The 25,712-nt window shown below is 45.7% G+C and overlaps 1 protein-coding gene across 1 annotated transcript in view; it reads left to right on the top strand.

Annotated features, from left to right (window-relative positions):
• Window positions 1-16,069, top strand: part of LOC108304768 (nuclear body protein SP140-like) — a 90,523-nt gene extending 74,454 nt beyond the window's left edge. The window contains exons 23-29 of the mRNA XM_017529074.2: window positions 2,284-2,325; window positions 12,815-12,930; window positions 13,623-13,731; window positions 14,032-14,109; window positions 14,324-14,467; window positions 15,450-15,573; window positions 15,667-16,069. Coding sequence (XP_017384563.1) covers window positions 2,284-2,325; window positions 12,815-12,930; window positions 13,623-13,731; window positions 14,032-14,109; window positions 14,324-14,467; window positions 15,450-15,548 — 588 coding nt within the window. The 3' untranslated portion in view covers window positions 15,549-15,573; window positions 15,667-16,069. The remainder of the gene's footprint in view (window positions 1-2,283; window positions 2,326-12,814; window positions 12,931-13,622; window positions 13,732-14,031; window positions 14,110-14,323; window positions 14,468-15,449; window positions 15,574-15,666) is intronic.
• Window positions 16,070-25,712: the final 9,643 nt, after the last annotated feature.

Below are 25,712 nucleotides of genomic sequence, written 5' to 3'. Positions count from 1 at the left end.
TTTTTCCAAGACTGGGTATGAATGAGAACCTGAGAAGGGGGAGGGAAAAGTGTCATCCTTATGCACTTCAGGTAGAAATATGCATTTAAGACACTCACAGCCTTCTAAAACAGCCACTGGGCTTCATATTCTCCTGGGAATCTGCGATCCAGGCCTTTGCATTATCCGATGTTCTGCCTGATTTGAACTCTCAGCCACTGAGACATTTCATCCACTGGGTTTCCTGAAGGGAAACTATTATGTCACCTATTGAGTGAGTACACTAAAGCCAGCATCTCTACCTTTCCCTGGGTGCCATGAGAAACTCAGTCTAGATGACCCAAATGAACTGGCAATTGCCAACTCACTGACTCTCTCCCAATTCTGGGGTGTAACACTTTGCAGCAACAAGCTGCCATTGCCTCTACATTTTGTGTCTCCTCGTGGAGAGAACAGAAGCTCCCTTAAGTGGCAGATCTCAGGAACCATTATGAACTCCATGGATCCTCTGTGCCTCTCAGAGCTTCTCTTACTTATAGAGCCACTTGGCTTCTGGAAACTTCAGTGTCACTATTAGTGCCACATGATAGCATCTCTGCTCAGGCTCATGACAAGGGCCACATAAACCTTTTTATGGCAGCTGAGGTGTTGTAAAACAATAGGATATACTCAGCCAGAATAATCGTTGTGTGTAATGTTTGCTTAAGAGACTCTAGTAATTTTTGTGAGATAATATTCATTTATTCACCCATTCAACATATAATTATCAAGCACATACTAAATGCCAATAACCATCACAGAAGATTGACCTCAAAAATTATTTCAGGCCAGGCACGGTGACTTGAGCCTATAATGCCAGCATTTTGAGAGGCTGAGATGGGAGGATGACTTGAGCCCAAGAATTTGAGACCAACCTGGGCAACATAGTGAGATACTCCTTCTACCAACAAACAAACAAACAAAAAAGAAACAAAAACCCAGGCATCATGGTGCACACCTGTAGTCCCACCTATTCAGGAGACTGAGGTGGGAGGATCACTTGAGGCTGGGAGGTCAAAGCTGAAGTGAGCTGCGATTTTATCACGGCACTCCAGCCTGGGTGACAAAGTGAGACTCTGTGTCAAAAAAAAAAAAAAAAAAAAAAAAGATTGTTTTAATTTTATTGTAAACATGGATGAATTACAAATGGGGTGGGATGGGAGATTCTAGGCTAGTCAGAGAGGCAGTCAGGGACAAGGTCACCTCTTAGGTGCTTGTCCTTTGGATCACACTTGTTTATGGCCTCTGTTGCCAGGGGTATAGACAAAAGCTGAGCCTGTCTGTATCCCAGAAGGGAAGGATGCCAAGTCATGCAGTGGATACCCAAAAGCAATCTAAATAAATCTGGTGGGTTACCTCTGAAAATTCAGCCAACCTGACATCTTTTTGTGACTTGTATAGAAGGGTTAGAGGAGGCTTTCAGGAAGAAGAGCTGCAGCCCAGAGGACCTTGGAGGCGTTTTATCACCAGGGCTGTGTCCCTAGGGGGGCTGGAGAAAGCAATGTTCTTCTTCTCTGGGACACTTCCATGGCCTCCAGGACTCTGGGCCCTAGGTCCCTGGAGGCTGTGGGGGATAAGTCCTCAGCCTGATTATTATTGCAGCTCCTCTGGGTGGGATGACACAAAGGTCAAGTTTAGGAGATATGACTGAGGGCCCCTTGGAGTAGGAGGACAAGTAGAGTTTCTCTAACTTGGCCTTTGCAAACTAGGTCCAGACTCCCTGCAGGGAATGGGAATTGCATTGGGCTGAACGGTAATACTTCAGCACTTTTCATTCTCTCATAGATACGTAGATCCATAAAATCAGGTGTGAGGTAAAGGGAAGACTGTTTAAAAAACTAAAACTTTAGACAAAATAAACTTAATAGTATTTATTGGAGCAAAGAGCAAGTCATGAATTGGGCAGCACGGAGAACAAGAAGTTTAGAGAGCTCTTCTGCAGCAGTCCAGACAGTGAGGCCAACACAGGAGTAAGACAGAAACTATATTAATTAGCATCATGGAAAGATGCTAATTAGAGGTTAGATGGCGGATTCTAGTTGGCAAATCTCTAGTTTCATTTTACTGTTTCCATCAGGTTTCAGTTTGCTTACTTAGGAACTTAAAGCACTGGAGCCACCCCAGCCTGCTGGCCTTCTTTTCTTCCCAATTATTTTTTACAACTCGTTCCTGAATCCCTTCAAAGATGACTATTTAAATTTAAATAAGTGATAGATGGAAACAACACATTCAATATTATAAATCAATCTTTCTTTCTTTCAACAGAGAATACTGAAGTCTCACAATAATACCTCAGTTGACCCTTGTGTAAGTACAAATTCTGAACTATTACTCCCAGTATGTCCCACTCCTTTCTCCAGGCATATGTTCTGTGTCATGACTGCTGTTCCCTGAAGCATGTTCAGTCTCAGTTGGAGTATGTTGCTATGTGTGATGAGCAAAGAATACCAGATGCATCCCCCAAGCCAGGCAGATGTGTCTGGGCTTGGCTGTCTCAGTGTGAAAGCATTCTTTCCCTTTGTTTCAGTGGAAACATTCCAATGTTCTTATTTCCCCTGGATAGTGAGTATGGGAGGCTGAGCTCTAGACCACTGAGGTCTCTAGAAACAAAGCTTGAAGTGGTAATAGATAGGGCCGGCCTGGTGATTAGGGGGAAGGAGCAAATGTGAGAGGATAACAGCATTTTCAAGTAAGTGGTGTGGATGAAAGGGAAAATCCTGAAAATGTACTCCAAGGTGCAGGTAGAGCTAAAGATGGTCTTAAGCATCAGCCAGAAGGAACAGGCCAGGCCAAGCTATTATGTTCAATGTGTGGAGCCTGTCATTAGTTCGGTAAAGGAATGGCTCAGGGAAGCCATTAGAGTGCTGAGCTGGTTAGAACTGAAACCATCATGACCCAGCAAATCATGAGGCATTTTTACTCAGCTGCTTATCTGGTGCTCGGTACTATGCAAACCTTCTGATCCCACGGACCCCATCCATTCTCTGCTTGCTATATGGCTGCCTGCTTTGGGTTCTGCTGAAATCATAGATGAGTCCCTTCTGTAAATTAAGTCATGGTTTGATTCTTTTCATTGCAGTGAAATGTCTATTTTAGGCAGGGTCACCTTCTTGGACAACTGTAGGGGGCAGCACTCACACAGAATATCATGCAATAACACTGACACATGATACTTAACAGAAGAGGGATAAGCAAATAGTTTTATATACACCTTACCTCCAAAGCAATCCTCCAACAAGATTTAGGTCTTATCCACACTGATTTGATGCTCAGCCAATTCAGAGGCTCACGAATGGTTAAAACAGCCCTGGAGGTCAGTGTTTGTGTGGCTGATTTTGTATGGGCTAGACATGGAGGTTTAGGTTTCATAGCCGACAGCCAGATGTATGTGGGGAAAAGAGTGAAACAGTTCCAGCAAAGGCATGGTCACCTCTGTTAATAAGTTTTCCAAGGCCAGTAACAACATTGACTTATAACATCCTCATGTCTCCATAACCAGACTTTGCTCAGGTTGTATCTCAAATTGTCGTGCGGCCTGGAATCACCTGAAGAGCTTTAAAAAATATATTGTTTCCTGTATCCCACTTCTGGGGAAATTCTAATTTAATCAGTCTGCACTACTTATGACTTGAACATTAGGATTTTTTAAAGATCCCCAGATTTACCAATTCTGATACATAGAATTGCCCATTCTGTCACAAAGAAGAACATCAGTGCCTGTGCGTCAACCGTGACCCATTGATTCAGAATCTCTCATGTTAGATTCAGGACATTAGCATTTTGTATACTCTCCTGAGATGAGTCTAATGCATAGCCAGGCCAGCAACCAAAGAACCAGAGAAATCAAATCTCTTCTTGAAAAGATATGGGTTTGGAAGGGGGGAAAAAGGCATATAAGAGGCAGGACTTACTTGCTCCTCCTACTCAGATGGACAGAACAGCATGTTGAGAGTCACACTGTAAACTTTTGCTACAGGAACCACCACAGGAATATACCAGCAAAACTGAAGGAATCACAAACCCTTTGAAAGAAGTAGCTTGCTACTGCAAATTCCACGAGACAGCCAAAAAACTGTGGGTTCCCAAAGTGTGAGAAGGAGAAAGTCCATCTCTGAACACACATCCTCACTGGGGAACCTAGAAATCCAGATCACAGGAGAAGGATTTAACCTAACCTAGACCTGAAATGAATTTAGGGAGCTGGCTGAAATATAAAAGTAGAAACAGCAGCAGGAAGAGCTGTCTCCCCCAAGGACCCTTGTAGGCAGGTCCCCAGGGAAGTCATTTCTGACTTTATCTCACAGAAGTCCTTGGGGAGGGCAGCCAGTACAATCTGGGGAGGGCCATGGGGAGAAGGAGGCTTCCAGCCAAACTTTGTGGTTATTTTGACCAATCACAAATTTTCCTGGTCAGAATCTGAAGGGTGTGAACCTGAACTACAGTTATAAGCACAGAAGCCAAGGCAGACAGGGAAGGGTGAGACCTGAAAGCCCTGCTTGCTTTCTCAATGGGGAGGCTTGTAGCCTGGGGCAAGATCTTAGCTCCAGGCAAAGGAGGCCTGGATGTAAATTTGGCTCTGTTGGCTGTTGGGGCACCACGGTGGTGGGAGTGAGACTGGCCTTTCTGGCTGCCTGGGAGCTGGGTAAGGCCTGTCACTGCTGGCTTCCCCTACTTTTCTAGCAAACTGTATGAAGCAGCAGAGGCAGCCATAATCCCCTCTGGAACATAACTCCATTGGCCTGAGAACCACTCCCTCATCCCTGACAGTGGCCACAGCAAGCCCTGCCTGAGAGTCTGAGCTCAGACACACCTAACCCTGTTCCCAACTGATGGTCTTTCTCTACCTGCCCCTGGAGCTGAAGACAAAAGACTCATGGGAGATCTGTGACCTCACCCTTCACCTGAGAAACCTAAATACTTATCCAGTGACCTGAGGTCAAGCTTGTATCTCCCCCGTACTTGCAGCTGATGCACTCTTGAAAGTGCCACCTCCTGGCTGAAGGCCAGACAACTCAAGTCATGACAGCCACTCGTAACAGAACAACCTTGCTGCAGGAAGGAGAAAACAACAGTGCATTCTACTGCCTTAACATCCTGGCTCACCAGAGGTCCTGAGTCTGTCCGTGTGACAACTTCACTGTTAGCATAACCAGCATTTGAGAAAACCAGTGCACTAAACAAAACTATGACCAAGGACTCTCACAGAATCCACTTCACTCCCCTGCTGCCTCCACCAGAGCCAGTGCTAGTACCTACGATTGGGAGGACTGAAGACAGAAAAAGTCATAGGAACCTTTGCAGATATTCCCTAGTACTAGCCCAGAACCCAATAGCTCTGCTGGGTGGCCAGACCCAGAAGAACAATAACAATCACAGCAGTTTGGCTCTCAGGAAGCTCCATCCCTATGGGAAAGGGGAGCGCACCACATTAAGGGATCACTCTGTGGGACAAGAGAATCTGAACAGCAGCCCTTGAGTTAGAGATCTTTCCTCTAACATAGTCTACCCAAATGAGAAGGAACCTGAAAAACAATTCTGAAATGACAGAACAAGGTTCTATAACAACCCCAAAAGATCGCATTAGCTCTCCAGCAATGGATCCAAACCAAGAAGAAATCTCTGAATTGCCAGAAAAAGAATTCAGAAAGCTGATTATTAAGCTACTCAAGGAGGAACCAGATAAAGGTATAAAGCAACTTAAAGGAATTAAAATAAAAATAGAGGATATAGATTAAAAAGTCTCCAGAGAAATAGATGTCATAAATAAAACAACTAAAAATATATTAAAACTTCTGGAAATGAAAGACATGCTTAGAGAAATACAAAATACACTGGAAAGTTTCAACAATAGACTAGAGTAAGTAGAAGAATGAACTACAGAACTTGAAGACAAGGCTCTCAAATTAAAGGAGGAACCAGATAAAGGTATAAAGCAACATAAAGGAATTAAAATAAAAATAGAGGATATAGATTAAAAAGTCTCCAGAGAAATAGATGTCATAAATAAAAATATATTAAAACTTCTGGAAATGAAAGACATGCTTAGAGAAATACAAAATACACTGGAAAGTTTCAACAATAGACTGGAGTAAGTAGAAGAATGAACTACAGAACTTGAAGACAAGGCTCTCAAATTAACCCAATCCAACAAAGAAAAATAACTTTCTAAAAAATCAACAAAGCCTCCACGAAGTTTAGAATTATGATAAATGACCAAACCTAAGAATAATTGGTGTTCCTCAGCAAGAAATCTAAAAGTTTGGAAAACATATTTGAGGGAATAATCAAAGAAAATATTGCTGGCCTTTCTAGACAGTTAGACATCCAAATACAAGAAGCTCAAAGAGCATCTGGAAAATTCATCACAAAAAGATAATCACCCAGGCAAAGAGTCATCATATTACCTAAAGTCAAGACAAAGGAAAGAATCTTAAGAGCTATGAGGCAAAAGCATCAGCTAACTTACAAAGAAAAATCTATCAGATTAACAGCAGATTTCTCAGCAGAAACCCTACAAGTTAGAATGGATTGGGATCCTATCTTTAGCCTCCTTAAACAAAGTAATTATTAGTCAGGAATTTTGTATCCAAGAAACTAAGCTCATAAACGAAGGAAAGATAAAGTCTTTTTCAGACAAACAAATGCTGAGAGAATTCACCACTACCAAGCCAGTGCTACAAGAACTGGTAAAAGAAATTCTAAATCTTAATACATCAAAATATACCAAAATAGAACCCCCTTAAAGCATGAATATCATAGGGCCTATAAAAAAAAACACACACACACAGTGAGAAAATAAGGTATTCAGGCAAATCCATAGCCAACATAATACTGAATGGGGAAAAGTTGAAAGCATTCCCACTGAGAACAGGAACAAGACAAAGATGACTACTTTCACCCCTTCTATTCAACATGATACTGGAAGTCCTTGCCAGAACAATCAGACAAGAAAAGGAAATAAAGGGTGTCCAAATCAGCAAAGGGGAAGTCAAACTGTTGCTGGTCGCCAATATGATCATATACCTAGAAAATCCTAAGGACTCATGCAAAAACCTCCTAGATCTGATAAATGAATTCAGTAAAGCTTCAGGATACAAAATTAATGTCCACAAATCAGTAGCACCGCTATACACTAACAACGACCAAGCTGAGAATCGAATCAAGAACTCAACTCCTTTTACACTAACTGCAAAAAATTAAAATGCTTAGGAATATACCTAACCATGGAGGTAAAAGACCTCAACAAACTACAAAAAACTATAAAACTCTGCTGAAAGAAATCACAGATGACACAAACAAATAGAAACATGTCCCATGCTAATGGATGGGTAGAATCAATATTGTGAAAATGATCATACTGCCAATAGCAATCTACCAATTCAGTGTAATTCCCATCAAAATACCATGATCATTTTTCACAGAACTAGAGAAAACAATCCTAAAATTAAAATAGAACCAAAAAAAGAGCCTGTGTAGCCAAAGCAAGACTAAACAAAAAGAACAAATCTGGAGGCATCACATTACCTGACTTCAAACTATACTACAAGGCTATAGTCACCAAAAACAGCACAGTCTTGGTATATGCACTGTGTACTGAGAATATAGCAGTACTGACATATAGACCAATGGAATGGAAGAGAGAACTCAGAAATAAAGCCAAACATTTATAGCCAACTAACTTTTGACAAAGCAAACAAAAGCATAAAGGGGGAAAAGGTTACCCCATTCAACAAATAGCACTGGCATAATTGGTAAGCCAAATTAGAAGAATGAAGCTGTATCCTCATTTCTCACCTTATACAAAATTCAACTCAAGATGGATCAAAGACTTAAATCTAAGACCTGAAACCATAAAAATTCTAGAAAATAACATCGGAAAAACTCTTCTAGACATTGGCTTAGGCAAAGAGTTCAGGACCAAAAACACAAAAGCAAATGCAAGAAAAACAAAGATAGATGGGACTTAATTAAATTAAAAAGCTTCTATACAGCAAAAGAAATAATCAGCATAGTACACAGAAAACCCACAGAGTGAGAGAAAATATTTGCAAACTATGCATCTGACAGAGGACTAATATCCAGAATCTACAAGGAACTCAAAGAAATCAGCAAGAAAAAAGCAAATAAGCACATCAAAAAATGGGCTAAGGACATGAATAGACAATTCTCAAAAGAAGATATACCAATGGCCAATGAACATGAAAAAATGCTCAGCATCACTATCAGGGAAATGCAAATCAAAACCACAATGCAATATCACCTTACTCCTGTAAGAATGGCCATAATTTAAAAATAAAAAAATAATAGGTGTTGGCATGGATATGGTGAAAAGGAAACACTTTTACCCTTCTGGTGGGAATGTAAACTAATATAGCCACTATGGAAAGCAGTACAGAGGTTCTTTAAAGAACTAAAAGTAGATCTACCATTTGATCCAGCGATCCCACTACTGATGGCAGTGGCAGACTGTCTGAAGTGGCTGCTGCCATGAAGCTGGCCCTGGGCGCCTGCCTCTGGGAGCCACTGCAATGGGGCTAGGCCCAGCTGCCCACCGGTGGGGTAGTAGCATGGTCAGGCAGGGAGGGGTGAGCAGAGAGAGGCCCCAAGGTGGAGCTGGGCCAGTGGTGGTTCTGCACTTGCATGGGGCTAGGGTCTGAACTTGGAGCAGTGGCCGTGCTTCAGGGGCCAGGATGGGAAGTGGGAGTGGTGCCCGCTTCCAGGACTCAGCTAGCTATGTGGCCACTGCATCCACCCTGCCCACAGCGCCACGCTCCTGCACCTTGCAAGAGTCTAAGCAAAGGGCCCCCAGAGGCCGTGTCCCTAGGATTTTCCCCGAGTTAGAGTGACTGCTGAGCCTAGTGCTCCCAACAGCCGAGACTGGGGCCCTAGTCCACTCTTGGAGGTTCCCCCTGGCAGGGTTACAAGCCAGGAGAGGGGGTACCCCAAGCCGTCCCTGAGCCTTGGGGCCACAGGAGGAACTTGCAGCAAAGTCACCCCTGCCCCAGATACCTGCTGGGGCCCGACAAGGGCTGGAGACCCCAACCCAGGATGCAAGGAGGTAGACAGGGCAGCAGGAATTGGCTGCAGGTGCAGCAGTGGCAGCAGTGGGTCCCCTGTGCCCTGTGTCCCTGGGATAGCTGACTGTGCCACCCTCACCCTCACACAGCTGGCAGGACCTGCTCCCAGGCCCAGAGCCTCTATCACAGCCTGGACTTCTCTCCCCACTGTGTCCTGGGAACCCACAAGCACCTCGCCAAAGGTGCAGCTGAGACCCACAGAACTGGCCCCAGAGTGTCCAGTTCCTTTGTGTGAGGTTGGCTGGAGCACTGTGCCATCTGCACCTCACCCACAACTGCTGCAGGAGATGCAGAGAAGGGGTGTGGCCAGGGCCTCCAAACTCTGCAGAGCCAGGGACAAACAGGAGTCCCGCCTCTCCCAAGTTGGCAGGAGAGGAGCTCTCCAGGTGCAACTGTAGATGCCCAGATGACAACTGTAGGCCTGGGCCTCCCAGTACTCTTGAGGGCCCAGGAGGCCACCCTCCCCTTGCCACAGTAGGCTCAGGGGGTGTCTGCTTCCACTGCCTGGCCTCTTCCTGCTCCCAGCATTTGCTCCAATCTTGGAGTGGGGTTGGGGCTGAGCCCAGATGTGATTGCAGCCCAGCTGAGTGTGCACATGCTTGGGGCAGAGCTGACACACCAGCCCCCTGTCGCCTGTGCCCCTCTGGACTTTGGGTGCTGATGAGCATAGGAGGGAGGTCAAGAATGGGCTGGGGGCAGCTCAGCGCTGGCCTGCAAGTGTCTCTTGGGGCAAGGGGCCTCGGCACCATGGGCGGTGGGGGAAGGCAGACAGGCTTCTGGGTGGGAAGAAACAGTCTCTGGTGAGGCACCACCTTCAGGCAAGGGAGGGCTTGAAGGCTGGGGACTGGGCTGCCAATCCTATGGACCAGAGTGAGAACTTGTAATGCCTTTTCAAGGCCTCCTGATGGTTGCCCATGGACCAGTCAGCACACAGTTCCTCCCCTCTGAGCCCAATAAAAGCTCTGAACTCAGTCAGACTTGGAGAGAACATCCTGGATGACCAGCAGCAGAGAGGAGCTTCACACTCCAGGGACTACTTCCCAGCAGAGAGAAGCCAGCCACACCAGGGCCTCCTCCTCTGTGCTGAGGGCTGAACACTCATCTGGACACCCTGGCTACAGAAAGGAGCTACCCACGGTGGGTCTCTGAGCTGGTCTTCTGCTCAGAATATCTCCTCTTCATCTTTCTCACCCTGCACTTGTCTGCATGCCTCATTCTTCCTGGTGGCAGGATAAGAACTCAGGATCCACCGAATGGCGAGGCTAAAAGAGCTGTAACACATGCCCCTTGCTTGCTGCATTGTGGGTGAAGAGAAGGAGAGAGGGGTCGCATTTCTTTGTGGAGTCCAGTCCTGGGAGCTCCCCGAGCCAGGGCTGTGACTCCCTTTTGGAGGCCCTGTGGTTCCTGGCATCTTGAAGCTTCCAGGTGCCACCACATTCCCTGTTGCCAGCCATGGAAGCTGCTTGAAGGGTGCCTGGTCCAGACACAGCCTCACAGAGAGCCAGCCAACACCTGGAGTTGCCTGCCCTTATGCAACGGCAGGCATGTCTGCCTGTGTGCATTGGCTGTACCCCATGCTTGCTTACATACCTCTCCCAGCTCCATGCCTGACTTGCACTTGGTAGGTGTGGGATCCAGGCTGGTAGCCTGAGCCAAGCGCAGTCTGCCAGGCCAAGTGGGTGGAAGGATCCCAGCAGGCCCGAGCAAAACTCAGGCAAAACTAGACCACAGAGATTTCTGGTAAGAAAAAGCAACACCTCAAGGATTTCATAACATTACTGGGTATCTACCTAGAGGAAAAGAAGCCATTATATTAAAAAGACACTTGCACATGCATGTTTGTGTGTGTGTGTACATATGTACACATCCTATAGAATACTACTCAGTTATAAAAGGAGTGAAATAATGACATTCATAGCAACCTGGATGGAGTTGGAGACCATTATTCTAAGTGAAGTAACTCGGGAACGGAAAATCAAACATCATATATTCTCACTTATAAGTTGGAGCTAAGCTATGAGGATGCAAAGGCATAAGAATGATACAATGGGCCTTGGGGACTGAGGGAAGTGTGGAAGGGAGTAAGGAATAAAAGATTACACACTGGGTACAGTGTACAGGGCTCTAGTGATGAGTTCACCAAAATCTCAAAAGTTACCACTAAAAAAAATGATACATGTAAACAAACACCACCTGTTACCCCAAAACTATTGAAATAATAATTTTTTAAAAAGGCTGAGGATTTGACATACTTAAGTTTTGGTACTTCATTCCCACCTAGGGTTCTGGAGTTGATGGAACACGCAACATTTGTCACTGGACAGATGAGATTGAGAGCACTTTATTAGTCACATTTACTAATAGCCTGGTGGGGATGGGCAGGCATCCCACATCACACAGGGCCACATGGGGGATGTGCTCAGAAACAGAGGGAACAGCCAGTGGCTCTGGAGGATGGGCTGTCCCCTGCTTCCAGAAAGAGAGTGTGATTGGCTTGTTTGAAGAATTCCATGGCTGGGAGGGAAATGAAATCAGCTATTCAAAAATAAGCAGAACTTGCAAGCAGTCCTCTTGATCAAGAAGCGTTGGTAGGAAACCTTACCTGCCGCAGCAGAGCGGGGGGAGGACTTGTAGATTAGGCAGTTCTGTACCCTCCCAGTGTCACCAGATGTCCAGGCTGCACATAATATTGAACTGTAATTGTAGTCCTCATGGCACTTTTCCCTTGAACAAGGGGCTCAGTCACAGACCGGCTCTTTGTCATGAATACACATGTACTTACAATACAGTGTATGTGTATTGTTCTCTATATTTGCTCTATAAATTCTATTGGTTATTAGTGACTAGGATTTGCCCCACAACACGTGGATGGTAACCTTCCCGAATGAAATTAACCCTGGCTAAAGGTCTCACGTATTGAGACTGGTGAGAAATGTAGAATTGGTTGATTTACCATTCTTTTTGGAGAACATAGCCCCAGCTCTTTTATGGGCCCAGGAAATGAAGGTAGCGCATCCATCTTCAACACTGTATGGTTGCTGTTACCACTGTCCCTGGTCATTAGAAATGACATCTTCACATCTTACAATCCAAGTTAGCTGAGTCATGGGGGAATCTTCTGCCAGGCTCCCAGAGCCAAAGAGCTCTGTGCTCCCCAGGGCCCCCCAGTCATCTGCACCCATGGTCCTTTCCCCTCAGGGATAGGCACACAGCCCTCCAGTCACAGAACCTACAGTCCAGGAACCCCTAACTAGGCCGTCTCTTCAATTCATGGGGAACTTATGGCCAAGAATGTGGGAAGTGATGACATCTCAGAAGCTTATTCCATCATATGTAATTCTCCTTTTCACCAGTTGACTTGTGGTATAGGCAAATGGATTTAATACTTTATTTCAACTCCTGGTTTTATCTGCAGCATAATACAATTACTCAGATTCCTAAAAATCATCCTCTTGCTTTGTTGCTAGTCTTTTTGTGTTATAATCTCTGGTTTTATAAGGAAAACCTTTCAATTCTGACACATGCCCCTTCCTCCTGAACTTCACTACAGACTAGGATTTGTTCTGAAATCTCCATGCCGTGATTTTCACACATATCCCAATGAGAAGCATATGCCTGTCCACGCAGGTTCACCCAAAGGCAGTGCCCAGAGGGGTGGCCTTCCTGAATCTGTCACAGGTGGCAGATCCCTGTGACGTGGACACTGTTTTACCTTCTAGATGAGAAACTTGGACGAGTGTGAGGTTTGCCGGGACGGAGGGGAGCTGTTCTGTTGTGACACTTGTTCAAGAGTCTTCCATGAGGACTGCCACGTCGCGCCTGTGGAAACTGAGAAGTGAGTGACATGCAGGCGCCTCTCTTTCATCCTTTAAGGGACCCTTCCACCTGCCATGCGCTCTCCCCAGCAGAGTGCCTGCTTGTGTTTAGCTGGGGAAGGAGCAGGTTCCTTGGGTACTGGGACCCAGCAGTGTGATCCAGAGAGCAGTGGGAGACGCTGGCAGCAGGAGGTTAATGTTCTCTGTGCTCTCAGGGACGCCTCCTCTGATATGCTGAGGCCAGAGTTAGGGACCCTTTGCCTATATACTGGTATTGTCCTTTCCTTCAAGTTTTGCAGCAAGGTCTCCTGTCCAAAGGGGCTTGGGGACTATATTTTGTGCTTATTCATACAAGACAGGAAGCATGATCTCATTGGGCCGGTGGAGGGCGAAGATCCCTGGAGCTGAAAATCCAATTTCTGAAACTCAGGCCTGGTAAGCAGGGCTCCTTGTGCTTCCAGCAGCTTAGACAGAGAAAGGAGAGCCACACTCACAGTGACACCACCTTCCTCAGGCTTCCTGCCTGCTGCTACCAATGACGCAAGAGAAAGGCCAATGGCTGGAGACCTCATGTGCAGTTCTTGTATACTCTGAGAGGTGTTCCCCTCCCTCTCATGGCTCAGGCCATCGGCCATTCCTGATGGCGGACAGTGGCAGCCACAGGGCATTTCCAGGGTCCCTGCCTTCTGCTCACCTAACTTCAATCTCTCAGGACCCCGTGGAGTTGCATCTTCTGCAGGATGAAGGAGTCTTCAGGAAGCCAGCAGTGCTGTCAGGAATCTGAGGTCCTGGAGAGGCAGATGTGTCCTGAGGAACAGTCGGTGAGTCAGATGCAATGCCCACACCTTCTCCTTTCCCCTCACACGTGAAAGCATGAAAAAGCACAGGGTCAGAGGAATGCACCAGAAGTGTGCTCTTCAGAACCACACTTCAACTGCACTGATAGGCCACTACAACTTGTTTGCAGAAAAAATAACTCAGCCATGTCATGTCTGTTTCCAAGAGCCACACGCATTAGAGAAACTTGTGGAAGAAGTGTGTGAGTCATGTGCTCTGTCTGGACAAGCCTGTGGGCTCACTGTCTCCATGCTGCTTTTCATTTATGGCTCTTTCTTTTGCAGAAATGTGAATTCCTCCTCTTGAAAGTCTATTGCTGTTCTGAGAGCTCCTTTTTTGCCAAGATTCCATATTATTATTATGTAAGTAACAACAGCAACCCATGATTACAGGCTGCCATGACATTGCCTGAAATGGGTCCTTGTGAGATTTGTGATCTTAATCCCGTGGAGCAAGAGCACATGCTGTCGTTAGTTACCTTCACTTTGTTGTATTTCTGCTGGATTTTATGGGAAGCCACAGAAGGTAGAGATTGAACTGTGCTGGTAGCCTTCCCACTGGTATTTTTGTCACCAGATTAGAGAGGCATGTCAAGGCCTGAAGGAGCCCATGTGGTTGGATAAAATCAAGAAGAGGCTGAATGAGCACAGTTATTCCCAAGTGGAGGGGTTTGTACGTGACATGCGCCTCATCTTCCAGAATCACAGGGCATCTTACAAGGTAGGTGGCTCTTCCTGCTTCTGTTTGGTTTCTTTCCATTCTTCCCCTCATTTTCTGGTGCCTGGAAAATTTTAATTTCCCTCATCCTGTAATAAGCTTGCACAAGCAAGGGTTCTGAAAGTGAGTGATTTTTTTCAGTTCAGGTCTTAGCTCATCATAGCAAAGTAACAGTGAGTCAAAAGGTGTTCCTGCAACCAGAGCTCCAGGTTCCTGAGAGCTCATCCCCCACCTGCCCCAAGGTGACAGGAGCTCAGAGAGAGCAATTGAGTCCTGTCTGCTGCAGCATATAAAGAGAAGAATTTCATCTTATAGTGGTATTGTGCTTCTTATCTTCCCCTAACCTCAGGAATCCCAAACTCCAGATTTCTTTGCATGTGACTAGACCATATGGTTAACTGGGATTGCCGGCAAGGAGTAGAAGTGACAGAGAAATGAAGAAATCAGTGATCTTACCTTATACCCTTCCACTATCTGAATTGGTGAAAGAGCATAGATTACTTTTCTAACCCACTGAAATAAGCAACAGAAGCCAAATAAGTAATGATCCCAACTATGCAAATGACTTCACTTTTCTGCCCTGTTAGTAAGAATCATGCTGGTAAAAAACAGAAGTTACTCTTAGCTGCATGAGTTTTCAAGTTTAACCTGGTTAATGTAACTTAGCGTGTTTAAGACAAGAGTCCTATACTTAACAATAGTGTATTTTACACTTCAACATTATTAAGAGAGTAAATTTCAAATGTTCTCACCATAAAAAAATAACTATTTGAGGTGATGGATATGTTAATTAGTTTGATATGATTATTCCACATAGCAGTCATAAATCACGTTACTTTATACTCCAAAATATATACCATTATAAATTGTCAACTTACAGTACTTTATTTTTTAAAGACAAGAGTCCTGATCATTCTCAGTTGAAAGGTGTCTAACGACACTAATCATGAGGAACTTTGTTTTTGTCTTTATTATTTTTTTTCAGTACAAGGATTTTGGCCAAATGGGACTTAGACTGGAGGCTGAATTTGAGAAGAATTTGAAGGAAGTGTTTGCTATTCGGGAAACAAATGGGATTAATTAATTGGTTTAGTGGATGCCGAAGGCGTTCAGCAAATAGTACCCCAAAATATGCCACTTACTTCAAACTGAGGGCACTCGGACACAGCACATGCAGTGAGGGGCTTTTCTCTGAGCCTCCCTCATCTGCCCAAAGACGAATCATCCAAAAGAAATTCAATCATCATGAATCCCATCACCAACAATCTCATCAGCCAGGGAAGGGTAACTGGGACCACAGGGAAGGAGGTGGGAGGTGACACCAGCGCAGACAGACTGTCACCTCTTCTCCTGAGGGCTGCTCCAGACATTTATTACTCACAAGACCTTTTATCTGAAAAACCAGCCAAGCTTTATTCAGGACACACTTCTTTCCTTCCCCCTCCCACTTGTCTGGCCACCTCCCTGCAGAAGCCCCAGGCCCCCATTCTTTTCGATAGCTCAGGATGGTGTATGCGTGTCAATCATCTGACCCTTCTTGGAGTCTTGTATTTCATGGGACTCCTATGTATACATATATAATTAAAATTATTTTCCCTCCTGTTATTATGCTTATGTCAATTTAATTCATTCGTAGCTCAGCCAAAGAACCAAACAGGGTAGAGGGAAACCATTTTTCACTCCCCTGCAAAGCTGTTGGTATCCTGGCACCATGTCCTCTTCTGGCCAGGCCTTTCCATCCACAGCTGATGAGTGGTGGCTGCCAATGCCAGCAGTCCCTAGAGTATTACCCTGGGTCTAATGGAACCAGCTTCACCTGGAGGTGACACCCTGTGGCCTGAGGCCGCCCCCCTTGCCCCACATCAGGACCAAGGATGTGGTGTGTGGCTACTCTGTGCTCCCAGGAATCAGGCTAGAGCTAATCTACAGCTGTGGCCACATCCGGGCTTATGTGTGCTTATGGGCTTGATAAGCGAGAAATGCTGACTATTCTGAGTGACGTGTTAAGCCACAGACACTGCAGGTGGTAAGAGAGAAATGTTACAAAGATTCAGAGATGTGCCTTGTAGGTAAGCTTTCAGGGGTTCAATGGTCTGGAGTATGTCAGAGCATCCCCTCCAAAGATCCAAGCTATTGCAGCTCATACCTCCTACCACTAAGGAACCCAGAGCTTGGTGGGCCTCCCCAGGTTACGAGAATCACCATGGTTGACATTCTGATGCAAGTGATTCTAGGCTTCGTAATGTGGTTGTGTGTTTGGGAGGCAGGGAGTAGGGAGGCAGTGGGCATACCATCTTAATGAATAAAAATGCTAATCGATTTTTTTCACTTAATAATATCCAATGGACATTGTCACTTCAATAAATACAGCTCTGCATCATCCATGCTATAGCTTTCATTTTTTCATCAAAACTGAATTGTTATTGGCTAGCATTTTTGGTCTTGTAAGCAATACTAACTTGTACTGAGAGGCAGCACAGGCTAGCATTTAAGAGCACAGACTGAATGTAGCTCATATAGGTAGAAGCCTAGCTCCTGAATATGTCTACTTGCTGGCACTATGTGCTTGGCTAAGTTATTTATCCTTCTTCTGCACTGTTTCATCTGTAATATGGAGATAACACTCTAGATTATTGTGAGGATTAACAAGTTAATATTTATTATTCACTTAGAAAGTGTCTGGCCCTGCATGCAATACATAAGTAACAAACAAATCTAAGATTAACACAAACACCTTGGTATCAATTTAGGCTCTTCGCCATCAAGAGAGACCCAGTTTATCTAGGTTAGACAAAAAGGGACTTTGATGATGAAATACACAGTGCCTCACAGAAAGAGCTGGAAGGCAGGGATACTGAGCTGGCAAATAGCCCTGGAAAAAGGCAGGAATCAGAGTGGTTCCAGGACTTGAGCACCAGGAATGATGCAGCCTTGTCGTCAAGGATGTTACTAATTTTACCATCAGTGTCTGGCTGGCCTGACCTGCTCAAGAGCCAGCATTGTGATTAACAGCCCCTCACTCCTGTGGGAGCCCAGCTGGGTTCCTACCCTGGGGGGGGTGTACCATGTCCCTGGGAGCTGCCAGGACCTGGTGCTCTCATTATCCTGATCTGGGAGGTCTTGGGCTCTCGGTAATGACCTCTCAGCTGGAATCTACCATGGTGAGTTCTGGGCGTCAGCATACACCCTGCTGTGCGGAGCTGGGAGAAGCTTCTCTATCCCTAAGGCACAAAAACTCACATTCTACAAACCCCTTCAGGTATTTTATTCTCACATTCTACAAGATAACGCTCAGCCATAAGGAACTCACCTTCATCTCATCTTCTCACATGCAAGCCTTACATTCAACTCTCCTTCAACTCTCTGTCTCTCTTCATAAGTGCTCTCCACCTAACCCCGCCACTATTTTACTTTCAACACCAATTATGAAACCAAACCAACACTCATGCTCTAATCTAATTAAAGTTCTCTCACCATGTTTCACTACCTTACTTCCACTCACATAAAGGGAGCCCCAGATTGGTTTATAGATGGCAACGCATCAAAAAACCTTCCCCACTAAGCGGGATATGCCATCTTTGAAAAATATAATTACACCCACTCTCTGACACCTAGAAAAGTCATAAAGACTGCCCCCTTGCCTTTGGGCTCATCTGCACAACAAGCAAAATTAGTTGCCCTAATAAGAGTGCTAACCCTAGCAAAAAACACACAAGTTAGTATACACACCAATTCCAAATATGCCTATAACATCATCCATTTCAGCGCCCAAATTTAGAATAAGCAGGGCTATCTCACTGCTAAGGGAACCCCTATCATTAATGGAAAACTCATCCATCACCTATTAAAGGAAGCTCTACTTCCAAAAAAGGTTACAGTTATCCATTGCAAAAAACATCAAACAAAAGCCACATTTCTTTAGGGAACCAAAAGGCTGACTATTGGGCAAAACATGCCTCAACCAATCACTCAACTCCCCAATACTTATTTCTCCTCATACATCATATTCCTTCCTCTTATCCAGAATATCAAATATAGCAACTAATCATGGCAGGAGCACAATTCAAACCCCCATACCAGTTCTTACAAAACAAATTATTCCTGCCTGACTCTGAAATAAAACCTCATCTACAGGACATTCACAGTGTCTTCCACACTAGCTATTCCCCTCTACAACATTTCTTAAGTTCCCATATACGTGTAACCCCAGATATAAAGAAACAGTTGAAAGCCATTTCCCACCAATGCTCTATTTGCCAAAAAGCCTCACCTTACTCCAACACTAGACCCCCTTCTTTCCCAACCCATCAAGTTAGAGGATACCTTCCAGAACAGGATTGGCAAATTAATTTTACCCACATGCACCTAGTAAAAAAAGTTCAATTTCTTTTATTTCTGGTTACTACCTTTTCAGGATGGGTCAAGGCTTTTCCCACAACCAACAAATAAGCTTTTACTGTCACCTCCAAATTAGTGACAGATATCCCCAGTTCAAGGTGCCTCTTCCTTTTCAATCTAACAATGGTCCTAAATTCATTTCTCAAATTACTCAAACACTTGTGCAAGCCCTACAAATTACCTGAAAGCTACACATCCCCTGTCAATCTCAATCTTCAGGAACAGTTAAAAAAAAAAATGAATGGAATTCTAAAGAACACCCTCACCAGGTACTCACTTCAAACACATAAAGACTGGGTTACACTTTTGCCTTTGGCCCTTCTAAAAATTTGGGCACTCCCATGTAAACCTTTAATGCTCAGCCCCCTTAAACTCATGTATGGGAAACCGTTCGGCCCTTTTGCTCCACCTCAGGGTCAAGCCCCACCTCTACCAACCCCTCTCATTTCCCCTCTCCTACATACAACCCACCATTTCATTTAGGAATATGCTGACAAATACCTGCCACAACCAGTCATGACTTCTCTAATCCTTTCCTACAGCCAGGAGGCTGGGTTCGGTAAAAAATCTGAATCCTACCCCCAAGTTCCCCCCCTCACACCTAAATGGAAGGGACCTTACCAGATCATTCTTACTCCACCCACAGCAGCAAAACTCTAGGGATTCCCTAACTGGTTTCATTCTACTTTTCTCAAGAAAACAGACTTCCCTTCACCACATGCCCACACAACCAAATCTAAAACCCCTTCAGCCTTCTCTTATGTCTCCACAGGACGCACTTTCCTTTGCCTCGCCCAAATCCCGGAGGAAAAGGAGGAAAAATCCACATAAGCCATTGCTTCCCAACCAACTTTGTTACAGACCTTCAGTGGAACCCGTATGAAGCTCCCATTATACATCCTGATTGCTCCTTACTATTCTATGGGACCTGTGGCTTCAAGGAACTTTCCAGGACTTTACTCCTACCCAAATAACTTTTTTCTTTTTTTGCTTGTTTCTTTCAATATAAATTCCCTAATCATATCAACCTCACCAATACAACCACTCCTCACTGCTCTCAAACTAAAACGCTCTATAAACCCTACGCAATCCCTCTTGCTTCAAGCTAACTCTTCCTTTGTTCCAGAATGCTGAACGTGCGAAACACTGTCTTCCTTAGCTTACACAGCCCTTCCTACACCCCATCGTGACCTTTTAATGGGAAACATAATACTAATTTATAAATTCCAAAAAGGAGCTTCCTTTTTAAAAATGCTGACACCCCAGTTAGCGATTATCCCACTTCCGGGGCTAATCAAGCCAACAAATTATTTCAAACCTATTACAACTCCCTACAATGCCTCAGGCCCCAAGGCCCTCCCATTAAAAGGCACATAACTAAATACAATCCCTTTTACAACAAGCCTCACTTTGCTTTTCAGCCTCTAAGGGAAATTTCCCTGCAGGGTCCTTAACATCTAACCTATGCAACCCTATCATTGTTAAACACCCCTCTGACCATCAAACTAACCAGGTTAATTACCAGCTATCACCTGAAGCAAACAGAGCATTTCTGCAAACAGCTCGTTTTACAGCCTCTCCCTCAATCAACATTCCAAGCCTGACTTGTGCCGCCCCTGATGCCCTCCCACTTTTTTCCATGGCTCAGTATCAGTGGTAAAACATCTGATCGCATTAAATATGTAAAAAAATAACTCTTCCTATATCTCTACTATAGAGAGTGTCTCCCTGGCCTCCTCCTTATCCACCTGGAGTAACAAACCACAGAAAAAAAAAAACACCCATCTTTAATTCACTTATTTTTTTCCCATATCTCCACCTGTATTCATAACAAAGGCTTATTCTTTTTGTTAGGCACCAACACGTATCTTCGTCTCCCCACCAACGGAACTGTAACCTAAATCCTAGTTTATTTTTCTCCCTCCATTGGACTAGTTCCTCCTAATCAATCTTTACCTGTTCCATCTGCCCAATGTGTTAAATAAAGAAGGGCCATTGAAGTCATTCCTTTAATGGTACCCTAGGTATAACCTCCAGGCTTGAACTGGAAACAGGCAGGTTGACCACCTCCTTAACATACTTTAAAGCTCTTTCCACAAAACTACAGAGTTCATTAAAAAGTATGGCTTAAAGCCTTATAAAAGTCCAAGACCAACTAGATTCCTTGGCTGGAGTGGTTCTCCAAAATAGATGGCGATTAAATCTTATAACGGCTAAAAGAGAGGGCCTCTGCCTCTCATTGGGTAAGAAGAAATGTTGCATCTATCTCAACCTATTGGGCCTAGTAAAAGATGCTGCTGAAAAACTTAAAGAGCTAAAAAGCTAAGGAAATACCAAAGCAACTGAATAGATTCTTGGTTTAGGAACAAAATCATAACATGGGTCATCTCATTCCTGGGCCCTTTCTTAATAATATGCCTAGAACTAATGTTCTCACCCTGCTTAATTAACCTTTTTCAAAAATTTTTAAACAACAGGATCTTGGCCATCTCACAGACAGTTACTCAAAAACATCTACAGACCATGTTACTCCTACAGTCAATCTGAGACCAAAGAACTCTCCACACCCCACTCCTCCAGCAGGAAGTAGCCAGAAAAAAACAGGCCACCCCTTGTCCTTTTGTAAGTATAGAGACTGAATTGACAGAGCAGGAGCTTCTCCATCTTGGACAAATACCACCATTTCAAGTTCCCCTTAATTAAAAAACCACCTAAATCCAGCCCCAAAACAGCCAGATGGCTAATGTTAGCATAACCAGACACATTCTAACACTATCCCCCACAACCAGAAACATGCCAACCCCGAGATAACCTCCCCTCTGATCAGAGACATTCAACCTTGCAATAAAATTTCCCTCACACAGAAACATTCAGAGCCTGCGATAAGCTCCCCCATTCCTAAACCCTTAAATACCCTCAGTCTGTGAAAGAAAATGCTCCTGAATAAAAAAAAAAAAAAAAAAAAAAAAAAAATTGACCAGAATCCCCTCTCAGGTTTATTCTCCAAAATAATCCTGTCTTTAACTGTTGAGCCACTTTTCATGTTTCTTTCCTCTTTCTTTAACTCTTACACCCTGGTGTTAGAGGAAGGTGAAGCTCCCTCCCCTCAATCGGGGAGACTGGGTTTGGGGCAGGGGGCATTGCCAAACTTGTCTGCATGAAACACACACTTCTTTGAAATTTTGTGTCTTCTAATTCACTCCATGACACCAGTTTTTGCCATTTACCCACCATTTTTGAATGCTTTCAACTGCTCAGCATTGAGTCCTGCAAGGACCACAGGAGTGTCCTGCAGGGCCTCAGGGTGTGGGGCAGGCTTGAGGGCATCAGCCTCCAGGGAGGTGCAGAAGGCAGGGCCTCTTGGGACTCTGGAAGGAATGAAGCTCTCAGGGAAGAGGACAGGGACCAGGAGGAGCGAAGGGCAGAGTACCCTCTCCCTTTCGGTGTGAACAGAGGGCAGGTGGCACCCCAGCAGTGCTGGTGACCTCCCAGATGACAAAATGATCTCAGAACCCAGTGTTTACATGGGTTCAACTTTATTTAGAAGGAACGATGCCACTTCTACCACACATTTCGAAGTATTGGGTTAGCTATAATCCCGAGAACAGGAGGATTTTCAGCTCCTGTTCCCACCCAGCCCTAAGGAGGCTGCAGCGCCACACACAGCCAGGAGAAGGCACGCTGGCCCGAGGTGGGCAGAGCCCCAAGGAGCACAGGGCAGCTGTGGGAACCGGAAGATGGGTGGCTGACACAGGGAATGGCGGTCATGGGCCCCTTGCTGGCTGTGCATGCTCACGGTGTGTCTGTGGCATGCCTTATCGACTGAGTGGCCTCGAGAAGGAGGTATAAGGTGGCGTTCATGGGCCGCCAGTAGCCTTGCTGTCCTTTAATTACAGGGACAGGGATCTGCATATGTCTAGCTACAGATACAACAGGGCTCAACCTGAACCACCCTGCTTGATGTTGTGGACTCAGGGGTTGCCCTGGGCCAGTCTCCTTCCTCTTGTTGCTGCACAAGGACTGAAGGCACCCTCTGGGTTTCTCATGACGGTCCCCACCATCAGGAGATGGCCAGAGGGACTTCCTGTGTTGTCCAGTGCTCCCTTGCCTTTCTGACTTCCTACAATCCTTCACCCCATAGTCCCTTCCTTCCCTACCAGGGTACCTCTTCCCATTCGCCCATTTTCCAAGGATTCACTCCCTTCCAACAGCAATAATCATATTTTCACCTCCAACAAATCCCACTGGCATCTTACAGTGTTGTAGGCTAGGGAGCCCAGTCACTGAGGCTCTGCTGAGCAGAGGACGCTGGTGGGTGGGCCGGGGAGTATGTTGTCTCACCCAAGTCCCTAAAAGCTGAAATATTGCCACCAAATGCCCGCTGAGTCCAGGGAATAAGTGCATCACAATCATGCAATTGCAAGGAGCTACTACCCCAGCCTCTATGTATCTGGGGCACAGATAAAAGAGAATCTTAGCAGAGAGATGTATACCACGTGCTTGAACCTTTTGAGACATATGCAAAATGAAGAAACAGATGGGGATCAAAATACCAGGTTTATTCCTGATGAAAACTGGATTAGACATGCGGCAGTAAAGGCATCCCTAACACTAAACCCCAGAATTGGGCTTATCTTCATGGCATTGAACCCTCCCCCATGCCACACAGGTTCCTGTCTTTGTGCACTTAAGTTTGGACAGCCAAAAGGTCTTGGTCTCTGCAGGCAGGATGACTCCAGGGAGCCCCAACAAGGAGCAGGCTCACTCCCACTCCCAGTCAGAGAAGTGTCCCCTAGAAGAAGGGCAGGGATAGGAAGGGACTGGGCCTGTTGCACTGGTTGATGTTCCACCTCCTAGAAGGAGACAGCTTGGCAGGATTGGGTGCTCCTACTAAAGATCTCAGGTGCCCGCTCTTCACCCATCACCTCTATGTCTGCTGGAGGGTGGCCAGGTTCTCTATCCTCATGCCCCAGTGGCACTGTTGCTGAAGCTGCCTCCTGCCCTGAAACTCTCTGGCCCGTGATGCTAATGTCCTCATCTCAGGGATACACCTCTGGTTCCCACATGGGGGTCCCAGGTTCAAGAATCACAGCCCCGGGCTGGGCAGGGTGGCTCACGCCTGTAATGCCAGCACTTTGGGAGGCCAAGGTGGGTGGATCACGAGGCCAAGAGATCGAGACAATCCTGGCCAACATGGTGAAACCCTGCCTCTACTAAAAATACAAAAATTAGCTGGGCGTGGTGGCGCGTGCCTGTAGACCCAGCTGCTTGGGAGGCTGAGGCAGGAGATTCATTTGAACATGGGAGGCGGAGGTTGCAGTGAGCCGAGATTGTGCCACTATAATCCAGCCTGGCGACAGAGTCAGACTCTGTAAAAAAAAAAAAAAAAAGAATCACAGCCTCTCCCCACCCCTTGCCACTGAAGTCTGAACTGAAGCTGCTCTTGGTGAAGCTCACAAAGGCCCATCACCTGGCTGGGTGCCCTGCCTGTGGTCCTTCCTTAATCATTGCCTCTCCTGCTTTGGAGTTTTCCAGGCTCCAGTAACTGGAACTACTTCTGTGACAGCAAAAACATTCCTTATTGCCTGTGCTCCTTGCAGCCATGGAAAATACTCCAGGAGTTCCATTATTTCCTTGTAAACAGTCCAGCAGGATTTTTAAAAATTCACACTACTTTTTCATTTGGTCCTGTCCCATTCCCAACCCAGGTGTGTCTTGACGTTTTCCAGATCAAAGAAACTGCTTTTCCCACAGAGGCCTAGAGATTCTCCATTAACTGCCATTGCTTTTGCAGAGTGTGGTGTGGGCTCAGCTTTCTCCAACCCGGTCTGACAAGAACATCTCCTTCCCTGCTGCCAGGAGCTGTCCTAGCATGGGCATGCCCACCTGTGAAGGTCAACACTTGCAGATTTCCCTCCAGCCTGCTGCTCATTGGTCCAGAATTCCAGCTGCTGCCCTTAGCAGCCCCTAAGCACATCCAGAGAGAAGCTGGTACATTTATGACAGTGCTGCTCAGTGGCCTGAGCCTGCCTACTGCCCAGGAGCAGTGAGAGGGGTGAGTGTGGATGCCAGAGCAGACTGGTGTGGCCCGTGCCAGGCCTTGTCAGGGCTGCTGTGCTCCATGGAGATTGGGATCAGAGAATAGCTGTGCCCAACAGAGGCTCAGCTTATCAGCCACTGTGCCCCGTAAAACTGGGGGGTCATGGGGGAGCGAGTGAGAGAAAGAAAGAGACCTACAGGTGTGCAGTGCCTGATAGAAACAGTGACCTTGCCCACCGGAAAAGCTGTCCTCAACAGTGTCCTGGCACCTGGCTTATTCACTCAATTTAGGGAAAAAAGGGCAGCGGTGGAATCAGGGTAGAAACACCCCACCCCCCGTATTTTCAAATGTACCTGGGCAAACATTCTTATTCACAGCTGGAAAAGATTAGATTCAGCAGAATGCAATTTGGAAAACATGGCTCTGACGCACCATCCCCTCTGGCCCCTGAATCCTCGCTGGCTTCCACCCTCTGCTCACCTCAGGCCCTGGATTACAGCACCCCCAGGCTCCCAGCTGCCTCCCTGTCTCTGTCCCATGGTTCTCCCTGGAGTTCTGGTCCCTAGTGTGTCCTGTGGTCCCATTTTCACACGCCCTTTGCTTCTATTTCTTTACCTGTGACTTTATACTGATGTAGAGTGGGTCTTCTAGGTCACTTCTTGTTCTTTGAGGAGTGAGGAACCAGAATCTAAATGGAAAATCCGGCGCAGATAGAACCCCCAGCTGGAGTCACCCTGCCCTTCCATGTCTAGATCACCTGGGTTCCAACCTCCCGCCTCCTCCAATGAGAAGCCTTTGTTCTCTCAAGAT

The sequence above is a fragment of the Cebus imitator genome, unplaced genomic scaffold (assembly GCF_001604975.1).
Source record: "Cebus imitator isolate Cc_AM_T3 unplaced genomic scaffold, Cebus_imitator-1.0 Scaffold57, whole genome shotgun sequence".
Classification (NCBI taxonomy): Eukaryota; Metazoa; Chordata; class Mammalia; order Primates; family Cebidae; genus Cebus; species Cebus imitator.
This window is presented reverse-complemented; position numbering and strand designations above follow the sequence as displayed.